This window comes from Anser cygnoides, chromosome 1 (genome assembly GCF_040182565.1).
Source record: "Anser cygnoides isolate HZ-2024a breed goose chromosome 1, Taihu_goose_T2T_genome, whole genome shotgun sequence".
Classification (NCBI taxonomy): domain Eukaryota; kingdom Metazoa; phylum Chordata; class Aves; order Anseriformes; family Anatidae; genus Anser; species Anser cygnoides.
Window position 1 is genome coordinate 205956581 of NC_089873.1, and position 12033 is coordinate 205968613.

General features: G+C 42.0%; 1 protein-coding gene across 6 annotated transcripts in view; it reads right to left on the reverse strand.

The window, feature by feature from the left end:
- Window positions 1–2327: 2327 nt before the first annotated feature.
- Window positions 2328–12033, reverse strand: part of PICALM (phosphatidylinositol binding clathrin assembly protein) — a 65447-nt gene continuing 55741 nt past the window's right edge. For 4 of the 6 annotated variants that reach the window (XM_048080946.2, XM_048080945.2, XM_013187360.3 and 1 more), the window contains 4 exons: window positions 10223–10282; window positions 8346–8450; window positions 4642–4744; window positions 2328–3712 (listed from right to left, as the gene is read on the reverse strand). In XM_048080946.2, coding sequence (XP_047936903.1) covers window positions 4652–4744; window positions 8346–8450; window positions 10223–10282 — 258 coding nt within the window. In that variant the 3' untranslated portion in view covers window positions 2328–3712; window positions 4642–4651. The remainder of the gene's footprint in view (window positions 3713–4641; window positions 4745–8345; window positions 8451–10222; window positions 10283–12033) is intronic. The other 2 variants (XM_048080948.2, XM_048080947.2) reach the window with 1 other exon arrangement.

Here is a 12033-nt window from a genome sequence, read left to right on the forward strand (position 1 = left end):
CCTGCCAACAGACCAAGGAGAAAGCTCTTATTTACATATGCTCTCATTAACATTTTTTTTTCTTCCATATTCAGCACATTTCTTCACTGCCCATCGCATTCCCTCGTCAATCTCCTGCTCCCATCAGCATTTTCAACCTCTCTATCATCTCTCCCAGTGCTTTGGCACCCGATTCTCCCTTTTCTGCCACAATCTCAATTATGTCACGGCCTTCAAGCTGCAATCCATTTACGTCTCTCCCAAACTTCCACCAGGCTCTGCAAACACGTACTGTTCATCTAACAGAGGCAGGATTTCACCCCGTGCCCCCTTTCTTGCTGAAGGGCTGTTCGGCAGCTGGAATTTCGGGACTTCAGCAGCCGGTTGAATGGGCACCTGATGTCACAAAGTCATGCAATGAGTGTTTTAAGCATTTCCCGAGGTACTGGCAGTGTGAATTTATTGCAGGCAGCAGCTCAGTTTAATTTGTAACTGGAACAAAGAGGGTGAGGGTGGTCAGAGGCTGGGACAGGCTGCCTAGCGAGGTGGTTGGTGCCCCGTGCCCGTCAGAGTTCAGGAGGCATTTGGACAGTGCCCTCAGGAACGTGCCTGAGCTTTTGGTTCCCCCTGAAGGGGTCAGGCGGTTGGACTCGATGTCTCCAAAGGTCCTTCCGACTGAACAATTCCATTTAACAGAAGCAGGAGAAGAATTTAGGTTGTCAGATGAACAATCTGCATCTGCGCTTTTAGAAAAGCTGCGAGGTTACAGCTGTTCAGATTCTTGTTGGGGCAACAATGAATGTCTCAGGAAACAAGTCCAACGGTTCTAATTATATAAATCTCTGATGAAAAATGTTGATTCCTACATGCTAGTTTTCTTCACAAAGCTCTAAAAAGAGCTCCAACCCTCTAACCAAGCACTGCTTCCTCAGCACAGGAAGCTTTCTCAGACAGTTTGCTCTTCTAGATTATACAACCTTTGACCTCAGTTTTGAAGAGAATCAGGTTTTCGCATTCCCCTGTTACTGAAAATGCACAGTAATTCAAAAAGAAACATGTCTGAGCTATGCTTTTTCAATTAAGATACAACTGAGTGTTATTCCAGCAATAATGAAAGCAAACATACTTATTAGGAAGAAGTTAAATGGGAAAATAATCCTCAGAAAATTCTCAAGCCTTCTTTTTCTTTTCCTTCCCTGAAGAGTAAAACTAAAAGTTCATTATCAAAGCCTCCAACAAGGTTTAGCCTGGACAGCATCTGTGCTCCGCAACGCAGCAACTGTGAGTTACCAGCAGAGGATAACAGAGTTAGTCATCCCTACAGAAGAGCCTTTTTGGAGACCAGGAGTTTGCAACCTCAGGCTCACAGCCCCCCAAAGGGGCTCTAAGGAATCAAAAAGGTCTAAGTAAATTCAACAAAACAGACTGAAAATACTGCACAGAGCATCAGCCCTAAAACGGAGGTTGGTGTTTATCACACCCCAGCACACCGGGATATGGAGAAGGAACAGTGTCTGCCTTAACCTTTTCTATGAGCTATGAACAATGTTTCTGAACAATCCCTTCCCTAGCAGTCACCAATTTAGCCATCAGGACACAAACATCCACTTTTTTTTTTCCCCATCTAACCTCGACTCAGCTATAATCCACATTTCTGATGTTCTAACTGCAAGCAAAAACTGAAAAGAAATTGTTCTTGGGCGGCACACCCCCAGACTGAAAGCCTCGCTGTAGGGAGGTAAGGATTTAAGTAAGCTGTATACGAAACTCACCAGATCTAAGCTTGTGCATTAGGTACGCTGAAACAGGTTCAATGTTTTTATTTATGCTTTTAGAAAGAAATTCTAAATTACCGATCATTTTGAGATGTACAGTTATATACCTTCAGGACCAGCTTAGGGTAGTTGAGAGGGAAATTCCACTTCTATCAGAACCCTGTGATGAAAACCAGCATCTAAAGCAGACGGTGGCGCGAGCAGCTGCTCAAACCTTCTCCAGCATTAGCTATCTTGGGGAAGATACCTAAATAATTTTTGGTGTATTTGTGCTTCTTGCCTGGTTATAAACAGTGCAAGTTTACTGCCATGAGTATTTTGAAAGACTAGAAGATGGGGAAACATCATCTTAAGGAATCAGCTGTTGCTGCGACAACTCCTTACGATGAACTAAGACCCTCCGCTATGGCACCACCGGGAAGACATCGCACAGATCGTGGCGTTCACGGCGTGGTGCACGGCCTGCAATACAATCCGCACGTGTGAAATACATTTGGTATTTTATTAAGTAAACAATGCAAGTATCAGTGCACATTTGTAAGCAGCAAAAAAGAAAAGCACCTCAGACGTTCATACCGTAACAAAATTCTGTGGAAGCTGCATTTTATTTGAAAATCCACCCATCTTTGCTAACATACATTTTAATATTTTAAACAAAAATAGAATCTGCAGAGACAATGCAGCAAGTATGCTTTAATTCATGTACAGAATTGCTTTCATATCACTGACTATCCTTCTGAAGGCCCCTCTCCACCCAGAAGTAATGATGTATTTACACAAAGCACCGATCAACAGTGCTGCTTTAATTCTTCATTATCTAAATTCCCGCTAGGCGTATGTAAGGAAGCTACTTCCCGCTTTTAACTCTTAAAAGGTACGTGATCAGAAACATGGCACTAGCCAAATGAAAAGGCTTCCCCCCCAACTCACGATACCTCAATTTTTTGTTTTTTATTTTATTTTATTTTTACAGAAGAGAAGGAAAGTCTTAAAGTGAAAGCAATTCCTCACATTCATTTTGGAAAGGCCTTATAATGTCAAATGTAAAAATAATGACATGCCAAGCACAAAGCAATAAAGTTCCTTCCCAATGCACTAATGCTGAATTAAAAATGTAGTGCTTCTTCTAGTCAGTTAACTGTTCCCTTGCAAAATCCTAGGCACAGAATTGACTATAAGGATTAATGCATTTTACAGCTCTTCCCTAATTCCCATATATACTGAGAATTCATTAGATTCAGACCTTTAAAATATTTAGTGCTCTGTATGTCAGCTGAAAAGCATTCTGAATCAGATTCATTCTTTGTGGATAAAAATCAGACATACTGTATACATCCATACTCATTTTCATAAGGAGTTTTTTTTTGATACAATATTAATGTTAAATTGATAATCATAAATAAATACAAACAATAATACATAAGGAATGTCTACTGCAAACTGAATATATAATTTTTTTTAAAAAAAGTTAATTTCCATTACTGCTGTGCCTACATTTGTGAGGACTGAAGAAAAGGTAACTGCAGAATTAAGAGTTAGGATTTGACCCTCCCCTCCCCGGAGTCTTGTTTTGAGTTACAGCAAAGGACACATCTCCAATCCAGACAGCATTTCCAAACACCAATCTCAATTTCCAGAATAAAGGCTTCTCTTTGTACGTTATCGATTATGGATATTATTAGAAGCTGAAAGTATTGACGTGTTAGTCACCAGGACGAAAGAACAGATCTCAGTCTTAACTGATGTCAATTCTTGGCTTTGTGTTGCGTATCGATGCTTTCCGATGGAGTTGTCCCAGGTTCCTTCATTGGTCTTCATCGTGTCACGGCATCACTTAGTGGAAGAGGAGAGTTTGACAGACTGAAGTTCAGTTTTTCCTGGAGTGGGGGCTTACTGGTGAGCACATCTTTTTGGAAACGTTCTTTCTCTTCCATCTAATCCAGTTACATAAACTGAATCTGGAAAGACGAAAAACCTTCACGTTAACATCCGGCATCACGAGAAGTGGGATTTTACTACAAACTTGTGCTTTCTTCAAAGGTTTCCATTCCCCAAATGCCCAGGATAGCCACAGTTCTGAAGTTGTGAATAGAAATTTGCCAAGAAATAAGAACAGATGAGGACATTTGTCCGACTACACCAGCCTTCAGAACGCCTGCTTGCACTGAGCTGTTCCATCCAACAAGAACAAACCTGACTGACCCACGGGACCTCGCCACCAGCAGCAAGGTGACACAGATCAGCGCGGCCGCACAGCAAGCTCAAGGCCACGTTCGCTTTGCTCCAGAGGAAGCGCCCAAGGACGAGCAGAACGCGCTGTGCGCTAACAGCCTACTCTTTGCACCGCGTATTCTTTATTCTTACATTATTTTAAGGTTTCACTCATTATTGCTCCCACCCACCCCAATACCAACATGACCAGGAGGATCCCATGACACGTCCGTACTGAAACGCAAACCCTGCACACTCGGAGCCCAGCACCTCCTGCAGGAGGCCGAGCAGTCGGCGAAGGGCGCGAGGAGACCGTCGGAAGCAGTCAGGTGGGTGCTGCTAACCCTGAGCCCTCAACATTTTCCTGACGTTTATGTACCCGTGAACAGCAGGCAGAACCAGGCCGGTCTCCCTAGCAAGTGCTGCGTGCCCTGGCTCCTGCAGCGCAGAAGGGAGCTACCAAACTGTTTCCAGTGGGCTGAAGCTAAACACTGCTCCGCTTGGTGAGGCCCTCGAACTGCCAAGGATACTGAAATTCCCAGTCACTTCCACAATGCTTCCAACTCGACTGGTTTTTATTAGCGTTTTCTTAAACCACTTCTAGCCATAAAGCAGGAATTAGAGCTTTAATTTCTATGTCACAAAACCAGCATCTCCCCAGAATAATGGACAATACCTAAGTTGTTCTACAAGAAATCCTGGAGAGAGAGCTCTGCAAAGGGGTCCTTTCCTGAGGCTCTGTGAGGACTCTGACTGGAAGGGCTGGATGCTGCAGACAGCTAGTAGGAAAGACGACAGAGAAAGGGAAAGAAAAAGAAAAAAAGGTCTCAGAATGACAGAATATGAAAGCTGAACATGTAATGAAAGGACAAGGGGAGGTTAAGAGGCAAACCTGGCAGAAACCAACTATTAAACCAAGGTTTTGGTCACATGGAAAACAGAAAGCCTCGTCATGGTTGGCGTAATGCGGAAACGAGCCAGATGTGTCCCTCCAGAAAGGAAACTTGAAGTGGTGTTTTCCAAACAAGCAGGTAAGCCTTGCGCTTTCCCAGCAGTTTTCTCCAAAAGAAGATACAAAACCTGACACTCCTGAGGAACGTCAGCGCCCTGCCTGCTTCCCGGGGAAAGCTGTGGAACCGTGCCCAGCAGCCGCCCGGGCATCTTTCTCCTGAAGAAACAGCTCTCGGCGTCTTTTCCCCTTAAAGTATGAGGCATCTAAAAAGAGGATGGAAAGCACCTAAAAGATCATTCTTAACTTGGGGCCTAAACGGAGAGCACGGGATATATTCTTGGGGAAATAAACAAGAGTTTGTCAACTGCTGCTGTTTAAGTGCGAACTGAAGACTGAAGCCGCCAGTCCGTGCCCTGACAAAAATCCCACCAGACAGCCACGTCTTTAAAGCACCCCAGTACCAACTCAGCCATACGAAGTGCAGAATTGACAGGTAGGGATGCTGGCTTTTCAGCAGCCGCTGCTGGAAGGAACCAATAATCCCCAAGCTGCAATGGCAGGAGTATCTACTATTCGTTTTCTTGATTTTTTTAAAGCTCTTTTCCCCTTTGTTAGTGCTTTCCCAGTTATAAATGGCGCTTTTTTAAATTATGCTTGCCCTTGCCCCTCACAGAACTTGCCTGTTTTTGCGGTTACAAGTTAACAGTCGGCTTTCTCCACTTCCAGCTCCACCACTTTACTGGTAACTGAGTCACAAGTGACCAGCGCACACCCGCGCTCCGTACCCAGTGCAGAGCCCCCTGCGTGGAGGTGTATTTCCTTCAGAACCGCTCAGCGGCTGCCCACCTACGTGTGACAGGGAACACGCTCACGGCAACTGCTTGCAGCAGTGCCCGGAGTGTAAATACTGCCATTGCAAAATAACATTTTTCACATTAATTTTTTGGAAACCATATAACAGGGAGGAGTTCTTTTAGGATCGATACTCTCTACCAGGACTGAAAACTATCTCCTTCCTGAAACCCTGCTACCAGTGAGGCACCCTGACCCAGTCCCCACAGACAGGTTATGGAAGAGCCATGAGACAGGATGGGAAGTGCTCGAGAAGCAGTTTCGGGGTGTCAGAAGCCCTCCTTTCCAACCCAGTTGTTCCCTCTGGAAAGCTGCAGCTCCCACCCCAACAGCACTCTCCAGGATTTGAAGCAGGCTGATGATACCAATGACAAGTCTATCAGAGTCCTAACTCCAGCAAGGCATGCCCACTGCAACTTGATTTCACGTCACATCCTTTCTCTTCATGGTCAAATGACTTGAAGCTGCACATTAAAAATCCTGTTAAATTGGTGTTAATTGGAAATTTACCAGATCAAGTCCAAAGAAACGTCCCAGTTTGAAAGCAGTGTGGAAGACTGGTAGGTTTAGAGCTCTGCCATTTGTGTAACATCAGCATGTAACCAGAAATAGAGGTGAAATTTCAGGAAGTCTGTTCACATCAAATACTTACTAGATGGCTCAGCTAAATTCAGACAAGACAAAGTAACTTAGAACAAATACATATTTTAACAAGACTCTCTAATTATTAAAAAGGAAGCCTAGAACTAGTGTGAAGTATAGTTAGATAAGGTTTCCTACATCTATCACATCTATCTAGAATACTGCTTATAAATATAACTAAAACCAGAACGTACCACAGCAGTTTTTTAGCAGAAGCATTTAAGAACAACAGCACTGGCCATCGGTTCCTCTAGCACCAATAGGTTTAGAGCTGGATTTCGCCTCCTTCCTGCCCAGTGCTCATGCTGTTTGAAATGCAAGGCACTATGCGGGACCAGACCCAAAGCCTCACCTCCAACACCTTCTGCTTTATTGAAGTCAGATTTCTGAGAACTCAGCACCTGCAAGCAATGCAGACTGTGTCTGAAGGAAAATCCTTCCTGGTCATCAGTAAGTGCTGATTCAAAGGGCGCGTTTTCAACCAAATTCATTTTTGCAGGAACCAAGCATGCTGTCAGATAAGCACAATAAACATAGCTCTACACACCTCACTTGTGATTAATTCCTCCTTTTCCTGTTATGACAGCCAGCTGGGATTCAACCTAGACCAAGCCCTGCAATGTCAAATGAGGCAGGAAGGCTCAACCCACCTATTTAGACCCACCTACCTGTTTATAAGTGAATTAGACAGGCCTGCCTAATTAGGCAGGTCAAACATTTTTTCCATGAAATACATAAAACCCCAAGCAAAAGATGCTGAATCATTTGCCTGAAGTGACAATGAACGTACAAATCTGCTTTCAGAAGCCCAAAAGAAAGTCGATTGTAAACAGCATTTCTAGGTGAAGAAACCTAACAGTGGCTCTTTCACAGAAAGCCTTTAAAAAAATAAATCTACCCACATAACTCTGAAGTGAGAAGAGGTTGAACACTGCCCACTGGAAGCATAAAACAGCTTTTCCTGTTAAGGGTCAGATTAAGGCACTGGAGAAAATTTTGAGGCTTTTTTCCCTTCCAATTTACTGTTGAAGTCTGTTCCCTCCACATTCCAGAGGCCCAAAGACACACACACCCCCCATACACAAGTTTGGGTGCTTCACCTAAATGAAGAAATACCTGCATGTTTTTGAACAGCCACCTACGAAGACAGAGCTTTGATCTTACTTTATAGTAAGATCAAAATACAATCCCAATATATTACATACTTTTTAAAAATGGAATCACAAAGTACAGCGTGAACTTTAAGAAACATGTGACTGGCAAGTAAAAACATGCAGCATTAATACCGGAGTTCCAATCTTCCAACTAAACTTGGCTCCACCTTACTACACATATTAAATATGAGTATCTTGGTAAATGATCTCACTGTTTTCTGAAAATAGTATGGAAGCATTCAATATTTGTTTCCCCCCCACGTTCTTCCCTCCCCCCCTATTTCTTGGTCTGAGTCCAGGCAATCTTCCCAGTGACAGAAGTTTGCAAAACAAACAACCAAAGCGAAGAATTCAGGAGCAGCATGGATAGTCAGCTACTTTCAGTGTTCAGAGTATCCCTTCACCACATCTTTTATTCCAGCCAGTTAGGAATGGATCTATACAGAACATTACATGAGAACCAAAAAAGCAGGCACATGTAGCATCTTTCTTGTGGGGAAAGACCAGAGTGGTTTGTACAGCTATTGAATATCTTTACTGTGCCGTAAACAAAGGAAAACCTCAATCATACTTCCAGAAGAACAATGGCTTAAGACATCATCTGCTTTGCTTTTGTAAAACAAGCTCGATGCCATCACCCTGGGCATAAGAATCAATCCTTACATGAACTAACGTGCTTGTGCAATGCATTTGCCCAACACAAGATACTGAAGTACCTTTAAAGAAACTGACCCAGCTATAATTTGTTCCTTTTGTATTTGTAATTTTGAATGTACACACCTGTGCTCCTGGTACAGGGCCGAAAGGGTTTGGTGGTCTCATGACAGGCTGACTGTATATTAAAGTTGGCTGTGTCATTACTGGTATACCTCCCATCTGTGATGGCTAAAAAAAATCAGGACAATATCAAGTCATATGTAGCATTAGTATATTTCAACTAATTAAGAAGAGAAAGGAAAATGGTAAATGCATGAAAAGCCTTGGCCATGTCTGCTATGTGCAATCATATAAAACATTTCTACTTTATTCCACAAATACAGGTTACTAGTAAGAAACAGAGCATTGTTAAGGAATATTCACAGTAACAACAGAGCCCATTTAATCTCTTGCTGCAGAGATCTGAAACACTGAAATACTTGTTTAAACACAAGCATTTGTGCTGCTCGTCTTGCCCCTAAAACTGAGGTCTGACAACACTTCCCTGTCCATGCCTCCAGAAGCATAAGAGCCATTTTACAGAGCTGGTGGAGTACAGGAAAAATTCAAAACTGAGAACTACGCGTACAGTTAACGGTAAGTCATTTTGCAATCAAAGTCTAAAGTGTTCTGAGATTCTGCCAAATTAAGAATTTAACATATAGTAACGGTATTAGGAGTGTATTACTGCTCTTAGGAAAAAATAAAGACTAGGTTGTAAAACAGGTCAACATTTATGAGATTCCTAGCAGTAAATGTCTTGAGTCAAGTGTGAATGAGCCCGAATGACTTTCGGGATGTGTTCTAAGGCCAACTGGTCATTCTGTAACAGCCCATCTCATCCATCGGCTCAGATGCTGCATGTTTTTGAACAGGTAACAGCAACTTGGAACAGCAGAGCTATGGCTATGGCTACTATTAATTCTAGCTGCCATTTCCTACTGGCATTTAAAGCTGCTTTATGCAAGATTACTTTCTGAAGATGTTACCTTCCCCAGCTGCTCAATCAAAATCACCAGGAAAATGCTTCTTGTACCTGCAGTGCCTGGTTGTATTGATCAAGTTTGAGTCGGCACTAAGGCAGTTTAACCACAGCGACTTTACACAGAACACACTACAGGAGCTAGGGAATGGGTAAGGGAGAACACGAGACCCTCCAGAACACCATTTGCCACATTAGCTGCTCGTTTACTGAAGGCATAGGAATTATAAATCGCGAATCAAATTTGATTATAAGATGAAGCATTTCAGCTTATTTTTATTATACAAATCAGGGAGCCATTTAGCAAAATAGTTATTCTAGGAAAACTCCCTCCCTTTTTAGTCAACTCAGCAAAGCTGTGCTGTACCAGTAAAAGCATACTAATAAAGAGTTAAATCCCATCATTTCAGAAGTATTTTCAAATTGGAGCTAAGAACAACACTCTGAACAATTTTCTGGAGCAACAAGCAGCAAAGTCAGGTCTGTATCAAAGGACTTGTGGCACTGGTGTGTCAGTGAGAAGTGCAATTCTCAAGCGACACCACAACACAGTGCCACAGTCTCACAGGTTTGTAGCATCATCCACTTCAGATACCTTTTGCTGAGGTTGGGAGCACGTACCTGGGGATGGTTTTCACTTCACTAATAAAACGCTCCTGTTGTGAGTGTAGCTATACTTACATGACAGACCTATTCCTACACCAATAGAGCCCAACAAGAATACAGTGTCTTAATTTAAACAAAAAAACAACCAGGTAAGGTAAGAAAGGTCTGAATTTCATGTAAAAAAACCCACTATGTTCATGCAGAAAACCAGGTTTTTACTGATCTGGTGAAGAATAAGGGGCTGAAATTCAGTCTCTAGTAAAGTAGTTCAGAAAAAAAACACTGCTACTGCAATAAGCAGTTAAATTGCAATAAGCAATTAAATCCTAACAGAGTGTCTGACTTCTGCTGGGGTTACAGCAGCTGTACTTACCATCCCGTAGCCCATCATTCCTGTCGGTGTTGTGGCAGGGTACGCCATGACGGGTGGTGCCTGAAGTGACAAACAGGGGTGAACTGAAAGGAGACCACCAGCTGCACGCCGCAGCGCTTTGCACATTGTGAATATAGCAAAGAGTAATTGTGCACTTATTAGAATTTGCAGTCTTGTGTTAAAATGTACCCAAATTATTGGAGACCGAGTATCTAAGCTAAAGCTTCCAGATGACCTTGACAATTTTATAATGAAATATTCGCTTTTAAGCTCTTTGAACTCTGGCTGACTAAACTGCAAGCTACCATTCTCCTGGCTTTCTCCGCTTTCTCTTTAAAGAACAAAGTATGATAAACAGAAATTTTAGAGGGAAAGTTCAGAAAAAATTTTTGAATCCCATGAAGTAAATGTTTATATTTCAAAATCAGAAGTAACGGTGCACAAAGGATCTTAAGAGAGAATTTTAAGGATCAAAAGGTCAAATTACCACTGCTTCTGTAGACATTACAGGAATTCTCTTCTATCTAGCCAGGGGATTTTCCTACCACGTTTCAGTATAAATTCAACTCTAACGATTGGGATGGTAACTTAACTGGCTTTTCTCGTCTCTTCCTCAGTCTCAAAAGTAAATCTAGCTAACAGGATAAATGATTAGTTCTAAAGCTACAGTGGGATCATTCCCTAAAGCAGACAGAAGTCCAAAAAGAATTTACATCTACAGAGAAAACGTGAATCTGCACCTTACGTTCCCTCTCACTCACCCAATTAGTGCACTCAACTTGAATAGGTTAAAAATCCTCTTAATACTTTATAGACATGTTTATATTACCCGTAACCCGCTCGTAACTTTTATGAAGTTACAGTAAAAATGCTGTCAACAGAAAAAAACTGGGATGAAGCTACTGTTTATAAACAACTTGGCAACATGTACATAAGAACAGCTGATAACTCTTAGGAAGTAGGAAAATATATTAAATATCTCTTCATATCAGAAGAGATATTTATAATATCTCTTCATATCAGCTCTTCATATCAGAACCACTTTGTTTTTCAGTTTCATGAGCCACTTTTGAAATTAGTATAAACTCTTACAAGGACAAAAAATGTCTCGTTGTTTTTCTGGACTATGAATTGTGCTTATAAGTATTCAGATAGCTTGCTGTCTATCCTCTCCACCTCCTGTTAGCTTCTCTTAAGAAAAAGTTTAATTTCCATGTCCTGCGCTGTGGGGAATACTGTTCGTAATGAGACAAAGACCATACGCACCTCTCAGTGCACAGGAGATTGTTAATACAGAAAAAAGGGAAGCAGTAAAATATCCATAATGCTGCGTTAATTACAGCAGACAAGTGGTAACCTAATGAATAAGACATCAGCAATGCTGCTTCTGCAGTCAATCCTTAAGTGTCAGCTGCCTGCCCATGTACAGTGGCTGGTGTCACCGGTATTTCAATTGTCACCAGGACAGATTTCCCCAGTCAAGAATCATCTATGCTGCCTACTACCCAGGTACTCCACACAGCAGAAAAGGCTGCCCTGAAGGGTTTTGTTTGCTTGTTTTTTTCTTTTTTTTTTTCTTTTTTTTTTTTTTTTGCTTACACACTTACAAACATGCTGACTAAATTTGTTTCTTGAGTGCTCAAGTATAGACCTACCATCCTTTACTTAGTTACCCTGCAATGAAAACAGGATACAGGGAAAGACCAATATTTACATTAAAAAACCTCTGAAACGAAAAGAAACTGCATTCCTCAGACAGCAAGCACAGGTTACTGCTTGCCCACTGTAAACTGTCAGCGTGGATTTTCTTT